At 38.4% G+C, this 24,990-nt stretch overlaps 1 protein-coding gene across 1 annotated transcript; it reads left to right on the top strand.

Moving 5' to 3' along the window:
* Positions 1–2,771: 2,771 nt before the first annotated feature.
* On the top strand, positions 2,772–23,139 carry LOC125662129 (zinc finger protein Xfin-like). The gene is made up of 5 exons (XM_048894308.2): positions 2,772–3,338; positions 12,300–13,170; positions 13,938–15,975; positions 17,922–18,006; positions 18,269–23,139. The coding sequence occupies exons 2-5, from the start codon at positions 12,564–12,566 to the stop codon at positions 19,484–19,486; spliced, it is 3,948 nt and encodes a 1,315-aa protein (XP_048750265.2). The 5' UTR covers positions 2,772–3,338; positions 12,300–12,563; the 3' UTR covers positions 19,487–23,139.
* The last annotated feature ends 1,851 nt before the right edge of the window (positions 23,140–24,990 follow it).

Below are 24,990 nucleotides of genomic sequence, written 5' to 3'. Positions count from 1 at the left end.
TTACTATGATTTTTTTTTCATTACATCATTTATAGGCCAAAAAGCTGGGACATACTCTTATTAAACAGTATGGTATAGTGATATTAGAGAGAGGGGGAGGAAGGGAGAGAGAAGAGAGGAGGATAGAGAGAAGAGAGGAGGATAGAGAGAAGAGAGGAGACAGAGAGGAAGATAGAGAGGGAAGAGAGGAAGATAGAGAGGAAGAGAAGGATAGAGAGAAGAGAGAAGGATATAGAGAAGAGAGGAGGATAGAGAGAAGGATAGGGAGGGAGGGAAGAGAGAAAGATAGAGAGGGAGGGGAGAGAGAAGGATAGAGAGAAGAGAGAAGGATACAGAGAGAGGGAGAGAAGATAGAGAGGGAGAGCGAAGAATAGAGAGGAGGTAGGAGGGGAGAGAACTTTTAGTGATTCAGTCTGATGAATATGACGGAGAGTGCTGGACCAGCATGCTGACGGGCCTGGGTTCAAATCTTACTCAAATTCATTACATCTGTAGTTATCATCTGGGTGTGATCGCTGATGGCCAGATAGCTCAGTTGGTATCTAGAACACCTGACTAGAGATTCAGGGGGCCTGGCTTTGGATCCTGGTCTTGTTCATTGCATTTTCTCCCTTCCTTTTACATTTGGTTTCGTAGACCAGTTCGATAGGTGAAAATGCCTGCCAGAGGAAAAGGATCCTGGGTTGATGTCTTCTGGGTGTGAAGGCATTTAAAGAGGGAGGAATGTAGCGGTCAGATTGGTTTGATTGCTAGTTGCCAGTCAGCTCAGTTTGCAGAGCACCTGACTAGAGATTCAGGGGGCCCAGGTTTGAATCCTGGTCTGGCCCATAGCATTTTCTCCCTGTTGCAGATCTTTGGGGTTTTAAAACAATCTACTGAAGAGTATATTTGGTATGATGAATGTCAAATTTGTGTTGAAGTATCATTGGAAAAGGGCACGCAGACAGTGAATCAAGGTGAAGGCTATTGAAATAGATCACTGGAATCCAGCTACTGCGGCCTGATAGACCGATATATCATCATATCAATATTACATGTGATTATATTCCACATATCCTGATATCAATAATCTGATTAACAAATCAACATCTATAGTACATTACAGTGGTATATGACCTTTATTACTAGCTGTGACAAGTGGTTAACCCTTTAACTAGCTGTGACAAGTGGTTAACCCTTTATTACTAGCTGTGACAAGTGGTTAACCCTTTAACTAGCTGTGACAAGTGGTTAACCCTTTATTACTAGCTGTGACAAGTGGTTAACCCTTTATTACTAGCTGTGACAAGTGGTTAACCCTTTATTACTAGCTGTGACAAGTGGTTAACCCTTTATTACTAGCTGTGACAAGTGGTTAACCCTTTAACTAGCTGTGACAAGTGGTTAACCCTTTATTACTAGCTGTGACAAGTGGTTAACCCTTTAACTAGCTGTGACAAGTGGTTAACCCTTTATTACTAGCTGTGACAAGTGGTTAACCCTTTATTACTAGCTGTGACAAGTGGTTAACCCTTTATTACTAGCTGTGACAAGTGGTTAACCCTTTATTACTAGCTGTGACAAGTGGTTAACCCTTTATTACTAGCTGTGACAAGTGGTTAACCCTTTAACTAGCTGTGACAAGTGGTTAACCCTTTATTACTAGCTGTGATGAGTGGTTAACCCTTTAACGAGATCTGTCAAGTGGGTAAACTCTTTGTGACAGTTTTGATTTTTATTGCATTCTTTTTCATTCAATATAATTCATAGCCCTTAAATATCAAATTACTTTTACTTTCATTCCATTTAAGTCTTACTGCATTTCTCTATAATTATGTCTTAGTCAACCCTATTTGGTAAACACATGCTAATACACATGACTTTTTTTTTTTGTATGTTGTTTTGAAATCACTTATTTTAGCCATGTTTCCTAAAGTATATGTTAACTTTGTTTTTGTAATTTCTATTGGCTAAAGTTATTTTTGTTAGCAAATCAAAATCTGTCTTAGAAATTTACATGGTCACTTTTACTGGTCATAGCAGGGACCTATATACCAGTTTATAGGTCCCTGGTCATAGGTACTACAAAAGCCCATTCAGTGGTAAATACGCATCACTTTGGCAAGGGACAAAGAACCTAAAGGTTCGCTCTCTGATCTCTCTCTTTCTGAAAAGGCCTCAATAATCTGTGAAAGTCACACTTTTTACTATTCTACTCACTGTTTTGGATCCCTTTGCTCTCCTCCCTCTCATTTCTTGAGACTCATTTACATTTGTATTTCAAACTATTTATCTTACTAGTTAATTTTTTTATATTTACATTTACAGCACAGCTTCAAATTTATTTATCTTAAGACTAGCTCTTTTTAATATTTATTTGTCTGTTATCACTTGCATTCTTGGCCAAAATACAGCAATGAATTCTTTATATCAATAAATTTATAAAACTTAACCTTTGTCTTTATTGAGGTGTTGAACATAATCAAGGAATCCAAATATTAAACCTGGGATTGGACCAGATACATGCACAGTATTAGCCTTAAAGTAATTGGTTCATTAATCTGGTTCCCGTTACACCTTTTATTACCTAGCTCTGACAATTGGTTAATCCTTGAACATTGGACTGAACGTGTCAGATGTTCAGGGTTTGAACATTGGACTGTTGTGTCAGAGGTTCAGGGTTTGAACATTGGACTGTTGTGTCAGAGGTTCAGGGTTTGAACATTAGACTGTTGTATCAGAGGTTCAGGGTTTGAACATTGGACTGTTGTGTTAGAGGTTTAGGGTTTGAACATTAGACTGTTGTGTCAGAGGTTCAGGGTTTGAACATTGGACTGTTGTGTTAGAGGTTCAGGGTTTGAATTCTCAGCAGAGACTTACTTTGTTACAGCTCGGCTGGAAAACACTAAAGCATTTGTTATGACTGATGCCCAGACTCCATACTAATTGTTATCTGATGTCATGGAGGACAAACCTTCATAAGAAAGACAAATAAATCCGTGAAAATTATTTATTTCATGATAACAATTCAGCAATTCCTTTTGAATAATTTTTTTTTTTTCAATTTCCGAATCCGCCGTATTTCGGAATTTGTAGGTCCATGCATACCGAGTTCTGTATTATATGTTATCAAGAATAATTTCCTGTTCAGGATGGTTTTTTCTTTGTTTGAAATGCAGAAAAAATGATAAAATGAAGGCTCAAATTTTACATAATTTTAATGAAAAGGATGCATTTACTAATTAACTTAACAATGACGTGTTAAAAATTAGGAATCCTTTCACCGGAGAGGTAGATATGGCGCCATATGGGGGTGATGCAGTGACTGGGTTTTAAAGAAGATGTTGATGGCAGAAAAGGTTCGTTTCTTGTCAGTGGGTGCATCTGACGTATACATAATCACCATAACGCTTAAGTATAGCAGTCCCCATTGTCTTGTGTAAAAGATAACTCGAAATCATGGAAAATCGGACTGCTCATTTTGACATATTTCCGAATTTCCTCCAAAGTGGAGGTAATGTTAGCACTAACCGCCATTAAGAGACTAGTTGTGGGCGGTATTGAGTTCGGTCGTAGAACTGAAATACCTTGTAAGTGCAAGTATTGATTTATATTCAAGTTGTCAAATCTCTGATATTGATGTATAATATCAATACAAAATTTGAAATAGCCTGATTAAGCTAGTTTAGATTGAATTTGTAATAGGTGCAATGGCACAATAATTTTTGAACATGTTTGTACTTTGAACTGACCACAACACTGTTCTAATTAGAGTTTGTAACAATACTCCTTTTAAGAACTTTCTGGTAAAGAAAACTGTTCACTGTCCTGTGTGCGCTGAAGCATAGAGAAGTCTTGATGACTTTACGATGTGGAATCTGACTGCCAATCCATTATTCTTTTGATCCTCATTGACTTTTACTCTTTGCTGAAGATTGGATAACTGTTCTATAACAACTTGTTAATTCCCAACATTTGACAATTTGGAATCAAAATTCTTCCCAAGAAACGTAGTTTTAAAAGTATTTTTTGTTTACAATTGGCAATAGCTAGTGTTGTTCTGATGATCGATTATAATAGAAAATCGATCAATTATTTTATTCTTGGCGATAATCAATTTTTAAATTTTTTTTTTTATTTTTGATAAAATTTTGTGTCACAACCTGGTGCGTGCGTGCATCGACTCATACACATTTACTGTAGATCAATATTTCGTGTGTATTATTCAAGAGGCATATACAACATATCATTTATGTCTCTGGTTATTCTTACACGATGTATACAACATAGCTTTTATCATAAATCACTTATTATTATGATATATTGTGAAAACTGTATTTCAGCAGATTGCTTTTCACCGTCTCTCATGATTTTATTACATAAACACATCATCACATTTTTCAAAGAGTTCACTGAAGAATCCTGTTTTTATCTTGAAATCCAGAATGACAAGGTGGTCCTTTAGTGAATATCATCATGTAGAGGAGAAGGGACTTCAGGAAGTCTGAAATAAATTTTAAATGGCTTAAGGTGATGTGAAGTCAAAAGCCTGGCAATTCCAGAAGAGCCTACAATTTTGCGCTTCCACATGGCCATTTTCTAAATAAATTACACCAAAGACCTAAAGAATGATGCAATTTCCCAACATTCCTCTATATATACACCTATACTACCATCAAATGATAAGGCCAACGATAAAAATTGTTGAGTTTCCGCTAACATTCCAGAAAAAAATAGGGTAGGTAGGTAGGAAATAAATTTTATTTTTTTAAAAATTTTTATTTTTTCAAAGTATGCAAAAACATTGTAAACTCGTAACAAGTGTAGTATAGGAAGGAGGAGAAAAATCTTTGTTTGTACCGGGAATCGAACCCGGGACCCCTGCATTACTAGGCAGGTGCTCTAACCACTGAGCTATCCAGTCCGTATAGCCCTAATTACTACATTCCTCCCTCCTTAAGATCAATTATAATTTTATAATTGTCTTTCAATATCAACCCAGGTTCTTTTCGCCCCTGACAGGCCAACCTGCACCACAAGGGGTGGTCAACGGCACCAAATGTAGTATGGGAAGGAGAAAATCTTTGGCTGGACCCCTGTAAAACTTATACGGTACCAATTTTGATGCACCAGATGCGCATTTCGACAAATAATGTCTCTTCAGTGATGCTCAACCGAAATGTTTGAAATCCGAAATAACTATGAAGTTTTAGAGCTAAATATAGCCAAAAAACAGCGTGCCAAAAAAAGTGGAGCCAAATTCGTCCAAGGATAAGAGCTATGCATGAGGGAGATAATCCTTAATTTTGAAATGAATTTCAAAATTTTATAACAGCAATTAAATATACATCCGTATTTTCAAGCTAGTAACGAAGTACTTAGCTACTGGGCTGTAGAGACCCTCGGGGACTAACAGTCCACCAGCAGAGGCCTCGATCCAGGGGTCATAATGTAAAACTTATACGGTACCAATTTTGATGCACCAGATGCGCATTTCGACAAATAATGTCTCTTCAGTGATGCTCAACCGAAATGTTATACTTTCAAAATAAAATTTTGCTTAAATTGCATTGCATGTAAACTTTCAATCGTAACATTTCACCCGTTGTTGGCCGAGGATTATTTCCAGATGTTTTATAAGAAACTATATTTTTCAATGAAACATATCTAGCATAAAACACAAAAGTTAACTCCTCTATGCCACTATGCTCTACAAGTACCAGATATATTGTTTCTACATTTAGATTGGTTGTCATAGGTCAGGAATACTTCTATTGGATATGTTTGACAAGAAAATAATGTGATGGTTTTGAAAAAATATATTAAATCATCACCAAAATATCAACATCATTAACATATTTTAAGTTTATTAATACATTTCTGAATGTATTTTCACTATCTAAATGGAACAAGGGTAGGAAGACAGTCTGGGCAGATCCCACTTATCCTAATGGGATCCAACTCTCTTCCAACTAAAACTTTTTACCGGACATAAATTTTTATTTTAAAAACAATCTGCACATCTTTTTTTCCTATCGGCTCTCACCAGCCATCAACAACTTGGATGCGCTCAATGCTTTATTTGCAGCTATTTTCATAGTGTTTTCAGTTAGAACTGCAGCAGAAACCAAGGATGTGCATACAAATTTGACAGACTGGACATTCATGTCTGTCACTCTGCATCATGACCTCCATATAAAACTAGGGTCCCCATGTATACACAGTAATGCCCGCTGAAATGATAGCATAAGACAGTGCATGGCTATAAATAGCCACCGTCTAAAAACAACATAGGAGTTGGCAATTTTAACAAAAGAAAGTCTTCTATGAAAACATGACACTTGGCAGAGTCTCTCGACCGTCTGTTAACTTCAATTGTTAAATCACCGTTGCGTGAGCACGCATGGAGGTACTAGCCACTAGGTCATGCTGTTAATTAGAAACATTATCAATGTTGTTTAAACGCTTGACCCAATACCATGCAGTTTTGTATATCATTAAAGCGTTTGAATGACTTCATCTCAATGTCTAACTAAAACGAAAACCAAGAACCGGGAATATATTTTTTCCTGGAAAATGACGATTTTTTTTTTAAAATATCGAAAAAAAATTCTAGGGTCGGGGCTATAATTTAGGGTCGGTCGGGTTAGCGGAAACACAACACATTTTATCAGTGGCCTAAATATAGCTGAACACTCAATAGTTTAACCAGAGTTCTTGAAATTTCTTTTGAAGTGTCAGACATTTGGTCTGACACTGTTAGAAATAGTGTCAGCCCAAACAAAATTTTGTCAGTCCAGATAAAAATGCTTCGCTTTTGAGGTTTTCATATATTTTATTTAAAATCAACTACATGTGTAATTGTATTCAATCTCCATCTCAGCTATAAGTTTAAAAATTATCTTTTCATACCCTTTCTCATCTTCCTTACACTCTGAATGAATCTTCCTCACTTTCACTATCCGAGTGACTTTCTTGCTCTATTTCTCTCTCACCCTCCACTTCTCTCTCATCCTCCATTTTTCTCTCTATCCTGTATATTCCTCTCAACTTCTTTCTCATCTTCCTCTGTAATCGTTGTAACTATTTTTTCTCTCACTTAAGCCCGAGTGTAGTTGGTATTTCGTCAGTTTCGACTTCGAGCAGATTGTGTCATCAAGCAGTAGGTAAAAATGCTGCAAACAAAAGCCATTGTCTCCCAGATTGCCAGGCGGAGATACAATCGGTTTCTCTTCTCCTCGTAGTTCCTCACAACTGATTCCTCACGTTTACGTTTCAATGTGTTGCTGGATTTAGTATCGGTTTGAAAATTTATGGGCCACATGGCCGCCATATTTCCCGGTAAAAAACGGACTTCGATCCTGATCTTATATCGACCATCAGGACCGACAATTAAGTAACTCGTGTCGGACATTTACTACTTTTATCGGATAATCCGACATTACCGACACTTTTCAAGAACTCTGGTTTAACTTTCTAGATGAAATCGTTTTTGTACTGTGATGAACCGACAAATTACATTTTATATATATTTTTATTAACACGGAAGTATCTTCCATTGACTAGCTTGTGTGCACAGTCACACGCTTTTTATTCCACTCAGTCCAAAACAGGTAGCTCCCCAGTAATGACTCCGGTATCTCCCCAGTAATGACTCGGGGTATCTCCCCAGTAATGACTCCGGTATCTCCCCAGTAATGACTCCGGTATCTCCCCAGTAATGACTCCGGTATTTCCCCAGTAATGACTCCGGTATCTCCCCAAAATGACTCCGGTATCTCCCCAGTAATCACTCCGGTATCTCCCCAGTAAGGACTCGGGGTATCTCCCCAGTAATGACTCCGGTATCTCCCCAGTAATGACTCCGGTATCTCCCCAGTAAGGACTCGGGGTATCTCCCCAGTAATGACTCCGGTATCTCCCCAGTAAGGACTCGGGGTATCTCCCCAGTAATGACTTGGGGTATCTCCCCAGTAATGACTCCGGGTATCTCCCCAGTAATGACTCCGGGTATCTCCCCAGTATATTACAATATGTACTGTAGGCAACATACACTTGCAAAGTTCATTTCATTCACACCTATCTGCAAATAGAGGATCAGCCCTTTGTCTTGTGTAAATTGCAAATAAACAAGACCCCTTAAGTCTTATTGTTCCCATGTGACAGGGTATCCACATTCTGCACAGGTAAAACAGCCTTGAGGCTGTTTGGATGCCAACAGATGAAATTCAAAATGGCGCCACAATTTCAAAAATATGAAATGTCCGTGTCGCATTTCCCGGATTTATGTCACTTTTTTTTTCTGAAAAATCGCAACATGCGACAAATGCGATGGGCAGCATGAGTCCTGAGGGGGTCACATCCACATGACCTTTCGCTTGGAATATTCATGAGAACTATCAGCCAGTCAGATTGCACCATACAATGATGGCTATTTAGGCGATTCCCAGCAATTCATAAACAAGTTGCAGTAATTATATCTTCTCTCCAGGGTTTGACATTTATATTTTTGAGCACTAGACCAGTCGGGCTACTTCAAATGATTTTTACTAGACCTGACTTTATATCCACTAGCCCTGACCAACTTTCCAGAAAAAAACTTATAGTTTCTCCATATTTTAATACTCCATGGAAATGACAAACATTAAGTTTGAACCAAAACGTATTAAATTGTCTCAAAAATACCTCAAGTCTCGTCATTCAATTGGATTTTCAAATACGTTTTCTGTTTCTTTAAATTCTACCTGGTACGGATATTCTTTAGTCTATTCAGTATAAAATGACCTCAACCGGCTTTTTATTTAATTTATATTTCATAAGCTCTGCTTTGTTTCTTTCCAACCTTTTCTTTTTTCTCCTGAGAAGTCTTTCATTGAGGACAAGAAGTCGTATTTAAATATAGAGACATTCCCGCACATATGTCAACACCGATAAATAGCTGTTTACGATGTAGTTTATTAACTTGATAAACACTTTTATTATAGTCAATTCAAATAAACTGTTTAAAATGAACATCGAGTAGATGTCGTAAAACATCACTTCCGACCGCGACTTATTTATTAGAACTAAAAAAAATAGACATTATCCCATCACACGGTTCAAGATTGCTTGCAAACTCTTTACAGTTAAAAATGAAATATCTTACGGTTTAAAGTAAAGTTCCTTGTTTATTTTTTTAACACGACCAGTCGGACTAGTAAATCGGCATTTTACCAGACCGGACCTATCATCTAGTAGACTCGGTCGGTCGGACGTGCCTTAGTGTCAAACCCTGCTCTCCGCACTGCATAATAACAATAATAGCAACAATAATACCAATAATAACAACAATAATAATAATAACAATAATAATAACAGTGATCAGTCGTCTTTATCTACACAAAGTATGACAAAACGAAGAGAATCCAGGAGTAAATCATGGGAGGGAAGTCAGTCTAGGCTTTATCATATTGATAGTTAGGAATGAATTGATTTAATAACATACAACAAGATTGAACAATTTAACATAGTTTTATTTATGTCTTAAGGTGGGGCAGGTGGATTTTGTGGTAGGGCAGGTGGACTTTGTGGTGGGACAGGTGGATTTTGTGGTGGGGCAAGTGAATTTTGTGGTGGGGCAGGTGGATTTTGCGGTAGGGCAGGTGGATTTTGTGGTAGGGCAGGTGGACTTTGTGGTGGGACAGGTGGATTTTGTGGTGGGGCAAGTGAATTTTGTGGTGGGGCAGGTGGATTTTGCGGTAGGGCAGGTGGATTTTGTGGTAGGGCAGGTGGACTTTGTGGTGGGACAGGTGGATTTTGTGGTGGGGCAAGTGAATTTTGTGGTGGGGCAGTTGGATTTTGTGGTGGGACAGGTGAATTTTGTGGTAGGGCAGGTGGATTTTGTGGTAGGACAAGTGAATTTGGCGTTTCTACCTGTCTTTCGGCAAGTACTTTAAAAATCTATTTGTGTACTCCTGGAGAAAAAAAATATGAATGTCAAAATATTATCAAAAAAAAACACCAGGGAAAAAAAAAAATAAACCAACGAGATATTCACACTGTATAAGAAAATCTGAGACTTGATATTTCATTACAGGTTATTGATTGCTGAAATTTCGCCTTTATAGCTTTTCTCTTCCATAACTTTGATACGTAACTTTCGTGATGTGCCGGAACGACCGATTAGACTTAACATTTATACACCGCGGTCATGTGATAGTAAGCAATTGTAGGGCAAAGTTGACATCCATACAACTGGTGTTTCGCTAGCAGAGATTCCGTAAAGAGCTATGCACAGTCCCACGATGACGATCCAAGTCAATATTGGTGTTTAGCACCTGGGTGTGAATTAAATGGAAGGAAAAGGGCGCATTTAGACGTATCCTTGGATGGAAGGCGTAAAGTTTTACCGATATCATTAAGATATTCCCTAGATTTATTTTCCTCGCCAACTCACATAATTTAATTAGGCTTAAAAGCATTTTCCTATAAATATGGTTGTAATGATTCCTTCCTTTGAAAAATAATATTTTAATACATAGCAATTGAAGTACTCCATGCTTGTTTACTTAGTTGTTATTGTAATCCGGAAGTCACATGCCCTACAAATTACGTTTAATGGGCGATAAAAGTCAGATTGGATCCGTATCTCGAAAGTCTTGTATTGGAACTGTTGGTAAGGATATATATTGGAAAAACTGAATACTGTCAATAAACTTTAGTTTAATATCGCAAGTGGAGTCAATTTTGGTTGTTTGTTTGTTTTATGCCCCATCGAGAATTTTTTGACTCATATTCAGATGTCGCCACAGTACCATGCTTAACACTTAGGGTCATAATGTTCAGTGAGTGTTCTTTAACGTGCCAATGTCTGTCGCGACATGGGACCTCCAGAAGACCTGTCTCACTTCTAAATCCTGAGGGTTTGGCAAAGGAGCAATCACTACATCTTAAGTTTGACACAGACATGACATGAGCGAGGCTCGACCTCCTGGTTACGAATTGAATGCTCTACCACTGAGCCACTGCAGAAGCAACTTCTCCAAACACAATTCAATATGCATCTTAAATACTGTGGAATCAATAGGATTCGTGGTGGCTCAATTCTCGTGGAATTCGTGGGTACTCCTCATCCATGAATTTACATCCTCAACGAATAAAGACAACTATTTAAATTCTAGAGTTATCTTTCTTACAAATATATAAATCCACGAAATTACATCCCCACTAACCCATAAAAATTCAGCAATCCACGAAAATTGGCCCCCACGAATTTAAATGATTCTACAGTAAAATATAACTATAGAAAACAAGCAAATTACTGATGACTTATCCAATGTCAAATTGCAAAAATTCAAGGGTCACACATTCAAACTAACTCAAACTCATCTGTTAAGGTGTGACAAGAGAGGTAACTCTTATATTGATTGACGATATACTGTATTATCTTGATTATTTATGACTGAATTGATTAAAACTTGTAAAGTGAACTTGCCTAATTTATGATTTCTGTTAAATTTATCATAATAAATGAATTATTGATATTAATTACATTTTGAATTCTTCAGAGGCAATATTCATTTATATTTATTATGACAAGGATTTTTTTTAAGGGTCTGTAGGGGTCCAAAATAAGGCCCCATTTCCCAATGCTAAAAAGCAGGAATTTTCCCCAATTTTTGCTTTGAAATTCCCAAACAATGAAAACAAATCAAGCAGGGTAGCCTAATTGTTCATAAATCATCTTTACATGCCAACAGGTTAGACATTTTGCTTCACAATTGTTAAGTAAACCTAATTTCTGACCTCTGCTTATTTGAATGGGTTAAACTTTGACCAAATTGAAAGTCAAAAGGAGTCCAATTATACCTTAAAGCATTCTGGATTGGTTTTCTCCCTACTTCTTTGTATAAAACATTTTCCCCAATTTCAAGCAAATGTCGCTGTTTTTCCCAATTGTCAACGATTGATAATACAAGTGGTTTTTTTTTTCTGTGCTTTCGAACGCAAGTAACTACCTCTTGAAGAAAAAAGTATAACAAGTTGGACGATCTAGTTGTTTTGAGTTAACTCTTCCAAACTTTGAAAATTATGATTGTTATCGAAACATATTTTATAGCACAAATTAATTAATGATATCATTTACATTTTGAATATTTCAGAAGCAATATTGATTATTGATATTAATAACATTTTGAATATTTCAGAAGCAATATTCATTAATACATATTTATGATAAATTCTTGATATCAATTACATTTTGAATATTTCAGGAGCAATATTCATTTACATTTATTATGATAAATGAATTAATGATATTAATAACATTTTGAATATTTCAGGAACAATGTTCAGCTGTTGAAGGGACCACCAAACCAAAGGACCAATGAGCTGAAAACCAATGACACAGCAGAAAAACCAAAGACTCTGTCAGCCAGTTCTTTACAATGGAAAGCAACCAAATCCATCATACCAGCATAGCTTTAACCAGCAATAGTAAGAGACAGTGTTATAAAAGACTGAAAGCCATACACAGTACACCATCCTTGTGATGTTATTTAGTTGCTTAGGAACCTGCTGATCAAATCTTGTGTATACTTGTTACCATGGATACAAACCAGTGTCAGGTGTGTGGGAATTTTTTCATCACCCTCACTTCCCTCAATAATCACATAGAGACTCACAGCAAAAAGGAACTGTACCACTGCATTCTGGGACTGAGAAACACCATAGCAATGTTGTCAAGGCAACCATTGCCAGAGACAACGTACCAGGAGACAGTCAATGTCACGGCCACTGACCTCTCGCAGAACCACCATTCTCACAACAGCCCACCCGAAAAATCCATCGCCAACATGGCTGCCCCAGCAACCTCTTCTTCGTACGAAATCCTCACTAGTGCTGAAAGTTCACAACCAGGGCTGATGCATATCAAATTTTCTTCCATAGACAGCCCCGTTACAAATACACCACCAAACCAGATTCTCGTTAATTCGGAGCCACACGCCGTGGAATCTAGCTCAGAAACCGCCCAGAGTGCAGGGACCCTCGGTGGTACGGAGTCTGGGAACGCAGGTCCTAGTGAGGGGGATATGTTGACCTGTCCAATTTGTAAGAAAAAGTTGACTTCATCGTATACATTGTATCGTCATATGCAGAGTCATTACGACAAGCAGGCAGACACGTGTCAAGTGTGCGGCAAGGAGTTTGTAGGTATGTGTCGGGGGCAGGGGAGGTTTAATTCATGCTGTAAAGCATTTTTTATTCGCGATGACTTTATTTCACGATTTATGAGTGAAAACCTGGTTTGATGTGACTAGTTTTCACGAGCAAGATAATCTTGAACAAATACGAGAGACACTTAAAGGACTGGTTCACGGCAAGAAATATTTGCGTTGACAAGGTTCTATTGAACCTCGCAAAAATTTCTTGCACTCAAAATGAAAGTAGGTTTAGAGAACAATGCAGTTGCCATATCATGCTCTTTGATATTTTGTTAAAAGAAATTTACAAATGTCATGAAAATACTTAAATTTCTAATTGAAATGATTGTTTGCTTATTCATCAATATTATTAAAATGCTTTACCATGCAAAGAGATTCCCTTAACTTAAAACACTTTGGTTATAGAAACAAATTAAACTAGTTCCCAGTCAAAAAGAAACCAGTCTATATATAGAAAACGAAAGTAAACAAACAGGAATTTTTTTATTTTACTGTATGTTTTAGACTAACAAGAAAACATGAAAAGGAGTGATTTACAGAATATTTTATTAACATGAAAAGGAGTGATTTACAGAATATTTTGTTAACATGAAAAGGAGTGATTTACAGAATATTTTATTAACATGAAAAGGAGTGATTTACAGAATGTTTTGTTAACATGAAAAGGAGTGAATTTACAGAATGTTTTGTTAACATGAAAAGGAGTGATTTACAGAATGTTTTGTTACACTAAGAGAGAATGTTGTTCTATTGTAGGCAAGAGGAGTTTGGTTGTTCACATGAGAACACACACAGGAGAACGTCCGTACAAGTGTACCACCTGCGGGAAACAGTTCGCTCAATACGGGACCCTGTATCGCCATCGTCAAATTCACAACAAGGGGGACACTACCACCAACCTCACCCCTGTGCCCGTCCCTCCAGAATCTACCCCAGCGGAGGACCCAGCCAATCAAAAACATCTACAACACAGCACGGCTAATCATAAACTTGTACCCAATGCGGCATCTGCAACAGCAGGTCCCGAAGATACGCAGGAATCTCCCGAGATCAGACCAGAAAAAGTCCCTGAAAACAGGGACCTCTCAGAAGTTGCGCGTCCGCCAGAGAAGACGACTATTCTTAGCGTGCCCAGTACGGAGAATATGACGCAGGACCCGCCGGATCTGGGTGACGGTGCCACGTACCCTCCCCCTCCTCACGCATCAGACACTGAGGCTATAAATAACCTACTGTACCAACACGTGTTCGGGGACCAGCAGCAGTTTTTACAGGGCTATCTACAAAACCAGCTGTTCGCGCAGACTCTGGCCAGGTTTCCTAACTGGGGATCCGAGTTCGCCCTCATGGCGGGGTACCCTGGTTACGCTGGTCTGGATTACAAAAAACCGGAGACGGATCAAAATTATGACATATCTGCACTTCCAAATCCGCAGGTGGAGAAAACTCGGACCGACCCTTCCACGGAACAACTGCAGGACACCTTCAGTGACAACTCTGTCACGTCGTCCAAATCGGAGCGTCTGGAGTCGTTTTCTAGTCTCACGGAGTCCCTGCTACGTAGGAGAAACCAAAGTCCGGTCGTGACGACTGTCAATTCAGTGGTAGGACCCGGAATATCGGCAGCCCCTACACTGTCTGACCCCACTAATTCAGGGTATCCGTCGTCCCTAGGCATTCACCCACCGCCTCCTCCGAGTTATGAGACCGCGGTGCAGCAGTCGCTGGGATCACCGGCCCTAATGAACACACCCCTGATGGAAAATGATCAAAGCCCGAGCTCTTCTTCAATGGCTGTTAACATGACCCTTGACCTGTCATGTAAAGTCTGTGCTCAAAAATTCCAAACCTCGTCAGAACTGACCAAGCACATGACACAGCATAACGAGAAGAGCTTTGTCTGGTGTCAGATTTGTCACAGTAAGTTTACAACGCCGTTCTCTCTGCGTCGTCACATGAAAATTCATACTGGAGAACGGGACGAGGTTTGTGGTGTGTGTGGGAAGAGGTTCATTGACAAACCCAGGCTCGTGGTGCACATGCGGACTCACACCGGAGAAAAGCCCTACGCATGCTCCATCTGTCCAAAAACATTTTCGCGGCGAGAAGTACTTAAGCGTCACGAGAAGACGCACTCTTCATTTAGACCCATGGACTCATCAACTCCCAAGCATGCTTACGACAACACGCCCCCGAAAGTGGAAATCAGAAAGCATGAAGCCGATCACTCGCAGCTGGATTCCGGGATGTATCTGTCGTTCGATGAAGACAGAGGGGGCGTGTCCACTTACCTGACCAGCGAACAGCCGGAACAAGCTACAATGGTGTCGGAACCGGAAAAACATGCCAACAATTACATGTACACCGGGGACGACATCAAATCGAGCACACTACCAGGAAATGACATCACATACCACCAGGAGGACATACCCATCATGCCACAGCAGGAGGAAGTCGCGGCGGAATTCAGCGACACTGATAATTCATCTCCCAAAGTTATAGAGAACCAACAGGAGACGTCGACGGACGTTCCCTCCGATTCCGGGAGTGGAAAAGATGGGGAAATGGACCGGGACTCCCGTACCATGAATGAGATCAACGACATGTTGATGAGGAATTTTACCAGTAAAGTCGATGGCGCCAAACCGTATCAGTGCGACGTGTGTAACAGGAAGTACACGATGCAGTCCTGTCTGCGGAGACACATGCTCGTACACACGGGACTGAAACCGAACCGATGTCAGGTGTGTGGGAAGTCCTTCGTGGAGAAACAACAGCTACTGGTTCACTTCAGGTGAGTTTGTTACCTTCAGTTCAGGTGAGTTTGTTACCTTCAGTTCAGGTGAGTTTGTTACCTTCAGTTCAGGTGAGTTTGTTATCTTCAGTTCAGGTGAGTTTTTTTTTTATCTTCAGTTCAGGTGAATTTGTTACCTTCAGTTAAGGTGAGTTTGTTACCTTCATTCAAGGTGAGTTTGTTACCTTCATTCAAGTTGAGTTTGTTACCTTCAGTTCAGGTGAGTTTGTTACCTTCAGTTCAGGTGAGTTTGTTATCTTCAGTTCAGGTGAGTTTGTTACCTTCAGTTCAGGTGAGTTTGTTCCCTTCAGTTCAAGTGAGTTTGTTACCTTCAGTTCAGGTGAGTTTGTTACCTTTAGTTCAGGTGGGTATCTTACCTTAAGCAGCTGTTGGTTCAATTAAGGTGAGTTTGTTACAGAAATACATGTAGATTGAGCAGGATTGAATTGTTTATGTCTTTGAACCCTCCATAATTGTAATTATGTTAACTTGTAATTTGTATTTGCAAAACCGAGCGATTCTGGTGTGATGAGCAAAGTCTAAAGGACTGCAAGTATGTTTAAATCTGTGAGGGTTTATTACAGTGAATTACAAAAGACTGAGTTTTCAATTTTCTGCTGGATTGATCAATTTGGTCTGCCAAGTATCACATTTGGTCTGAATTTAGGTAAAAAAAAGTTACTGAAGCGTAGATTGCTTTTACAGGTAAATCTGAGTTGATTTCAGTGTCTTTTGCAGGTATTTCCCTAGTTTTTTTTTAAAATGAACATCAATAAAATCAAATTTGATTATATTTCTCTCTCAAATATACATTTGATTACTTAACATGTTTAAGTAAAAAAGAAAGTGCTCTCTCTCTCTCTCTCTCCTCTCTCTCTCCCTCTCTCTCTCTCTCTCTCTCTCTCTCTCTCAAATTTGAAACATTATTTCAAGTGTATCTAAATCAATGAATTTGGAATAAAATTAAATTTGATCATATTTCTCTTTAAAAAATACTTTTGATTACTTTCTCTCTCTCTCTCTCTCTCTCTCTCTCTCTCTCTCTCTCTCTCTCTCTCTCTCTCTCTCTCTCATACAATATTTTTGATTGTTGATTAAATTGAACTTTACTAAACTCTCATCAATTTCACTTTAGAAATTTTCAGTAGACATCTCACAGTGTCCCCCTGTATAGAGTGCATCATTCATCTGTTTGTGATCTATATTTGAGGTCAGTCCATTCATATCACACAAAGAAAACTTCCAGAACACTCTTTTATTGTTACTGTTTCTGACCAATAGAATTCTTGTTCTTCTAGCTAAACCATTCAGGTTCAGTCTTCTATTGTTTAGTTATTCTATTTATAGTTTTCAGTGTTGGTTAGTGCACATCTACCTAGCAGTGTTTTTACAACACCTATTCAGCTTACAAGCTTGAAAAAAAAAAAATGAAATGAAAAAATAAGATGGGGAGATATTTTAGAAATGGAAAAGAAACTTCTGGAGAAACAAAGAAATTATTGACCGACACAATGAGAGGAATTATTTTCCTGAAATAATCAGTAAAACTGGAGTGTTAAATTATTTTATTTACATTGTTGTCACTCACACTGAGAAAAAAAAGTTATCAATTCTTTGTCATACCTGAGTAACTTTGTGACCTAAATTCAGACCAAATGTGACACTTGGCTGACCAAATTGTAAAGTCTATTGATCAATCCAGCAGGCAATTGAAAACTCTTTTATAATGGTCTTTTATAATTCACTGTAAGGGCTGTTGTGGTGAGTGTGTTTAATCTGTGAGGGTTTATTAAGGGCTGTTGTGGTGAGTGTGTTTAATCTGTGAGGATTTATTAAGGGCTGTTGTGGTGAGTGTGTTTAATCTGTGAGGGTTTATTAAGGGCTGTTGTGGTGAGTGTGTTTAATCTGTGAGGGTTTATTAAGGGCTGTTGTGATTTCCTTTACAGAATTCACACTGGGGAACGACCTCATCAATGCTCCGTGTGTGGTAAACGCTTCACGCAGTACGGGACCCTTCACAACCACATGCAGGTAATTGTCAATATTTTGTGTTTATGTCTCTCAACTGATTCGATACACAAGAGCTTGTTCTGCGTACGATGATTTTTAAAATCGAGACAGGCTAATTGCCAATATTCTAATCTGTCATATAGGGAGCTTTATTTCATAAGTAACCAATTCTAAATTTAACGATATTTTTTCAAGCACTGTACCTGTAAAATTACTTGACTTTCTGTATTGGTGTGTTGCATTGGGTTCGAACTCACGACTTTCCGGTGTGTTGCATTTTCAGGTGCATCGTAAGCAGCAGTTGAGTCAAGCTTTGGTGGGAAATAAAGGAGAGGAAGGAGAAGTGGACTTTACGATAAAGCAAGAGCCATTAGAGGAAGGTTTCCCGAGTCAGTCTGAGGAGTTAGTCAATGGTGAAGCCATGTCTGCTGAAATAGACAGTGCAATAGAGAGAGAGCAGGTGATGGATGTTCCGATCGCGAAGTCTCCGAGCGTGTCAGAAGAGAGCAGAAATATCGATATGTCTGGCAAGATGAGGCCATACTCCTCAGTGGTAGAGGACGGCCAAGAAGCACAGTCGGTTCCGGGGGAAATGGACGGAGAGAACTCGAAAGAGGAAGAGACTTCGGAAGTAGAGAAAGTCAGCACGCACGGAGAGGAAGCGGAAACTTCTGAAAGTAGTGAGAAGACGGACGGAACGGTATCCAAAATAGACAGACCTGCTTATGACTTCCTGTACGGATACCCGACCACCAGCCTCATGTCACTGAATCTGCTGGCCAACACGTCAGAAGTCCACCAGAGTTTGATGGAACACATGGCCCAGCTTCAGAGGACACCTGAGATGCACCAGAGCCTGCTGGAGTATATGGCTCAACTACAGCGAGCTCGAATGGTGGGTCTGACGGACTACAGCACGGCGTTTACGCGCCCGCCGGTTTCCTCGACATATACGTCGTCTAGTGATGTTGGTCTGAATCTGACGACGTCAGAAAACCACGCCAAAGTCCTGGGTTTGAACTGTGACATGTGTGATGCCAAATTCTCTGATCAGGAGTCACTTGATAGTCACGTAAAGACACATACACTGAAGAACGGAAACGACGCAATGCTGAGTCAGGCGTCGGAGGCCATGTCGCCAACTAAAAACGACAAGTTCCACACGTGTAAAACCTGCGGGAAAAGTTTCAGCGCTTCATTCTGTCTTCGGCGTCATGAGATGATTCACAGCGGCAATAAACCGTATAAATGTGAGTACTGTCCAAAAGCGTTTGTCGAGAAGCAGCACCTGACGTGCCACGTGCGTATTCACACGGGAGAGAAACCGTATTCGTGCAGCACATGCGGGAAAGCGTTCACACAGTATGGGACGCTGCACAAACACCTACGCACCCACAACAAGAACAAACCTCACAAGTGTCAGTTTTGTGAGAAGGCGTACTACGAGCGGCGCCAACTCACTAACCACATGTTGACTCATTTTGAAAACAAAGGGAAGTAACTCGTCCGCGTAATAAATTATTTTAAGAAATGATAGCCTTTACTGTAGAAAATGTCTTGTAGGTAGCTGAGCTTTAGAACTCCTATTTTTTTGTGGTTGTAAATTTGTCTATAGATTGTTTCGATAGTAGGGGGCCAATTGTTTTCTAGATACCCTGTAATATTTTGTTTAATGATAGCGAAACCAGTACATTGTACCTGTAGCTTTTTAAGAACTCGCTGCGGTGTGCATTTCCCCCCATTATATATATAAAAGTATGTTGATTTGACTGTAGAAATCGTTAGGGATAAAATTCTTCTGGAAGAAAAAAAAGGGAATTTGATTCATCTTTAAACCGCACATCGTTATGGAACATAAGCTTAAAACGGCACATCGTTACAGAACATAAGCTTAAAACGGCACATCGTTACGGATCATAAGCTTAAAACGGCACATCGTTACGGAACATAAGCTTAAAACGGCACATCGTTACGGAACATATGCTGTATATTTCAAGTTGTGGGTAAATGTGTTCTTTGTAGGTTACGAAATATCAAATTTTACGTTGTCCATCGATGAAATTGTCTAGAAGGCTTTTGTTCTTTTTTCCTGTCTATATTACTGAATAGATTTGTATGAATATTGAATATGTTTGCATTTTAATGTGTACCCAAGTTTAGAAAATGCAGGGTGGTGTGTGTATTGTCCAGTATAACTGTGTATGTTTTTTTTCTCTTTTTGACAGAGGACTTAATTTGATATATGGTTGTTTTTTTTCCATTTTAGAGTTAAACTTACAAAAATATTTCAACAGTGCTTCTTTTTATATCATTATTTTTCAATGATAGATACATGTATTATGTGAAAGATCCTCAATTTTATGTGAAGTATGGGGTCTCACAGTTAAACACGGTTATAGAGAACCTCAAGGGAAAAACGATTCATTGTAGCCAAACTTCATTATACAGTTAAACATGGTTATAGTGAACCTCCAGGGCCAGCAAAAATCAGTTCATTATAACCCAACTCCTTTATATCCAATACAATGTTTGGTATTTTCCTCTCATTATAAACGTGAATTCGTTATAAACGTGAATTCGTTATAAACGTGAATTCGTTATAAACGTTCCCATTATAGTCGTGTTTTGCTGTACAGAGTTTATACATATGTTTGTACTATCACCAAAGGGTGCAAATGAGCTTTTCTGATCCAAAAACTGAGCCAATTTTAACCAAACTTTGCATTAAGCATCAGAAGGTACGAGGAATTTGTTTGTTCAGAGGGACCATGCCAACTCTCTGTAGGGACAATATGAAAATGAGAAAGGGGTCATCTCAAAATCTTGTTTTAATTACTAGAAACGTGTCCAGTGTACTGTAAATTCAAGTTTTGATCAGGCCCCCGGTCACAGGGGAAAGATGGGGCCACTGAACAAAAAGTTTACGGATTTGAATGATAGACAGTGTTCGTGATATTTGTGAGTCCAAGTCTCAACTGATCTTTTCTGATAGACAGTGTTCATGATATTTGTGAGTCCAAGTCTCGGCTGATCTTTTCTGATAGACAGTGTTCGTGATATTTGTGAGTCCAAGTCTCGGCTGATCTTTTCTGATCAAAATTGATCTGTTATCTGTGTTTCCTGTGACACTGACCACTCTTCAGGTCGGACTTCTTTCAGGAACCTCTGGACCAAATTCAACCAAACTTGGCACAAAGCATCTTGGGTAAGGGAAATTCAAGTTTCTTCAAATGAAGGACAATGCCCCTTTTCAAGAGAAGATAATAAAGAAAAATAGGGTTGGTTTTTTTTTTAACTTTTACTCGAGAACCACTGAACCAGAAATTGTATGAAAGCTTCCTGTTTAAACCATGACAAATTGAGTAAGTTCAGAAGAGGAATATGAAAATTTACGTCTTTAAAAATCTCGAGAACAATAATGGTACAATTTGTAAAATCAAGATTTAAGTTTGTATACACTCATAGGGTTATGATGGGGGCACAGAATAGGTTTAAATTACTACCGTTCTAGGATTAAAATGGGAGGCACAAAATAGGTTTAAATTACTACTAGGATTAAAATGGGGCACAAAATAGGTTTAAATTACTACTAGGGTTAAAATGGGGGCACAGAATAGGTTTAAATCACTCCTAGAATTAAAAAGCTTTATCATATTAGGATTAAACATTCTTTTTGAAGAATTTATCAATGTGTAAACTCTGGACATTTTACTCACAAACTGAATAAAAGTGGGAATCACTTTTATGTTAAGTTTGTGAGTGAAATGTCCAGAGTTTACACATCGATAAATTCTTTAAAAAATGTTTGATTCTTATAATTCCAATTCGTTCCCTGTATTATCAATTTCAGAAATTTGAATAGTTTCCCCGCTCTATGTTATTTGTTTTCAGGCACATGTGTATACATAGCGTTTTTGGATTTATTGATGTGTAAATTCTTGTTAAGAATTATTTTTGTCCAATCAAAACAATTGTAATCAATAACGTTGAAATTATATAGGATTACATAAGAAAAATTTCATAATGGGGGCATAACCATACACTCAGGTGAGCAATGTGGCCCATGGGTCTCTTGTTCAAGAGTGGCCATCTAGTGCTGTGAGAGACTCCCAATATTGTTTAGATATATTACGGATGTTCAAACCAATATTTGGTCAAAAGAGGGACACAATATTTTACATAAATATCCTCTAAAGAAATATCAATGCAATATAAAAAACACAAAATTTCCCTCTGATGTAGATTTTTAATGGCCTCGGGCACCATGGGGCTGTAATACAGGTGCATATCTATATTTGTGAGGGAGGAGTGGTGACCCCTGCTGGCCTCTGTCACATGATCAGAATTAAAATTCCTGCAGAGTGGCAGTTTTGTAGATTTTTTTGTAACAATTTTTTCCCCCCATTTTATATGTGTAAAGTGACATAAAGCTGTGTGAGAGGAAATAGGAAGTGTCCATTATTGTCATTGAGATTGAATGCTGCAAATTTTATATTGAGTGTTGAGTGTGTGAGGAAGAGCACCGATGTTTTTATTGAATAAGTTGTACTGTTATTGCTTGAAATACCTGTACTGTATGGATAAACAAAGAGGGATTCCGAAGTGTATTGGAATTTCGATAATCTCTGTCGTCATCTGTATATAGTTGTAGTGTAGAGAGTAGAATTTTATCCCCCCCCCTCCCCACATTCATCAAATCCTCAAGCTACCTGTATCAGTGTTCCGCTTTAGCGAAGAGAGTGGGAGTATTCATTTTATTAATGGTGCCAAAATTGTTAACATGAATGATTTTTTTGTTTGTTTCACATATCTGTAGACATCTGTGTATATAACCTATACGAAACATCGCCTGAGTAAACTTACCACTACCAAGTCACCCGTGACGATTTGTGTATCACGTCATAGAGGATCGCTATACATAGCAGATGTTAAAAGCATTTTATTGGTTGCTATTTATAGCTCAGCCATTGATTGGTTGCTGTTTACAGATCTGTTACTTCAAACTTGTATGTATTTTTCATTGTATTTAGAAGTGTGCTGGGACGCCCCTAGAAAACTGAAAACTTCCCATTTCATCGGATCACCCGTATTTTTATATTCATTCAGTGTACAGAGAGTCTTAATATATTTTGTTTGCATGTCTCATTTCAGGAAGTAGTGATCATTACATTGTGTATATTATATATATAGTTATATATTTGCAGCAATATCTCATCAGTATTTGTCAAAATTCATTTTCTCCCATGTGCCTATTGAATTCATTTCTGCGAGGGTAAAGATTGATGTGTGTGAAGCTAGCTTTAGGGTTGTAGGTATTTGGAGGTGGGGGGGGGGGGGGTGGGATTTTCCGTAGTTCTTTTCTATTCGGCTCATTTCCCTGAAGGAAATGAAAGGATGCATTAAGCTAGCTATATGACTATAGCTTTTTTTGGAGGGGGTGGGTGGGTTGGTTCATCCCAGGGGGTGGGGGGGGGGGGGGGGATTTTTCATAGTTCTTTTCTATTCAACTCATTTCAAGAGGGAAATAAAAAGATGCATTAAGCTAGCTGTATGTAGCTTTTTGGGGGGGAGGGGGGATTGGTTCATCCCAGGGGTTTTTTTTTTTAACAAGAGAGTGTTGCAGTCCAAACAAATGGGTTATATCCTCATCATATGATAGGATTCTGCTATTTTTTATCCCTCGCAATTCAATGTGAAAGAGGTTATAGTAAGAGGATAGTTCGTGTGTGTGCATGTGTAAGACCGAGTTTGTAAACACTCTGAAGGCCACGTGTGTGTGTGTGTGTAAGACTGAGCTTGTAGACATTCTAAAGGCCACGTGTGTGTGTGTGTATGTGTGTGTGTGTAAGACTGAGCTTGTAGACACTCTAAAGGCCACGTGTGTGTGTGTGTGTGTAAGACTGAGCTTGTAGACACTCTGAAGGCCACATTTTTTACTCATTTTGATCCTTGATTGATTTCATATTTCACATGTAGATTTGTTATTAAGAGGGGATGAACCCTATTAATTTTTGGGGTCAAAATTCAAGGTCATAACAGAACTTCATAGAAAAAAAGCTTGGACACAATCTGCAGGCCACATTTTTGGCTCGATTGATTTCATACTGTAGCTTTCTTATCAAGAGAAAAAGAACCCTATTGATTTTTTAATCCAAAGGTCAAGGTCACTACAGAACTTTATAGAAAAAGCTTGTAGACACTCATTTCGAGGGGATATGCACGCCTTGCGGAACTCTTGTTATATCATAATAGGACACTACACCTATGAATAGTGTATAAATGTCATTGCGTAGCTGTGGATATTGCTGTCAATAAAAAATTATAGCATTCAAAATTTAATTCATTTAAAAATCCCTCATAAATGCAATGTCCAGCATTTTGATAAATCATTTGAAAATCTAATGACATTTTTCATTTCCCCTCGAGACTGCACAATACGCATATATATATATATATAAATCTGTATTTTTTCTTCCACTATTTCAGCAATTAAACGTACGCAATAGAAGTCGGTGTAATACGTCACAGTTAACGCGTCGCAAGTGAAATATTATGTGTTCAGTTTTTTACGTCATGTTGGGGGGAAAACGTCTCAATTACTGCTTATACTGCCATTGTACTAGATCTGAATAACGACATGCGCTTATTGTAGTGTATATTGTGGTGCTATTCTATGCTATTTTTAGACAATGACTGCATTTTCTTGAAATTTTAAAAGAATGGAATAGGTATATGTATTTGCATTATTTACAGTGATTTGTTTTCCCCAGCGTTTTATTTTATGATTTTTAATTTTTTTTCTCCGGGGCGTCCCAGCAAGCATACATGTCAGTTGTTTGCTTTGATGTTAGGTAAATGCATGCTGTAAGTGCCATGTACTGACCGAGGCTGAAAACCGAGGTCTGAAGCCAGTGCTAGTTAGATGTTTGTGATGTAATCATTGTTATCAACCATTTAGATCTAGTTGTCTCCTTATCAATTAGATATGAATAAATATTAAGAAAA

The sequence above is a fragment of the Ostrea edulis genome, chromosome 8, assembly GCF_947568905.1.
Source record: "Ostrea edulis chromosome 8, xbOstEdul1.1, whole genome shotgun sequence".
In the NCBI taxonomy this organism is placed as follows: Eukaryota; Metazoa; Mollusca; class Bivalvia; order Ostreida; family Ostreidae; genus Ostrea; species Ostrea edulis.
This window is presented reverse-complemented; position numbering and strand designations above follow the sequence as displayed.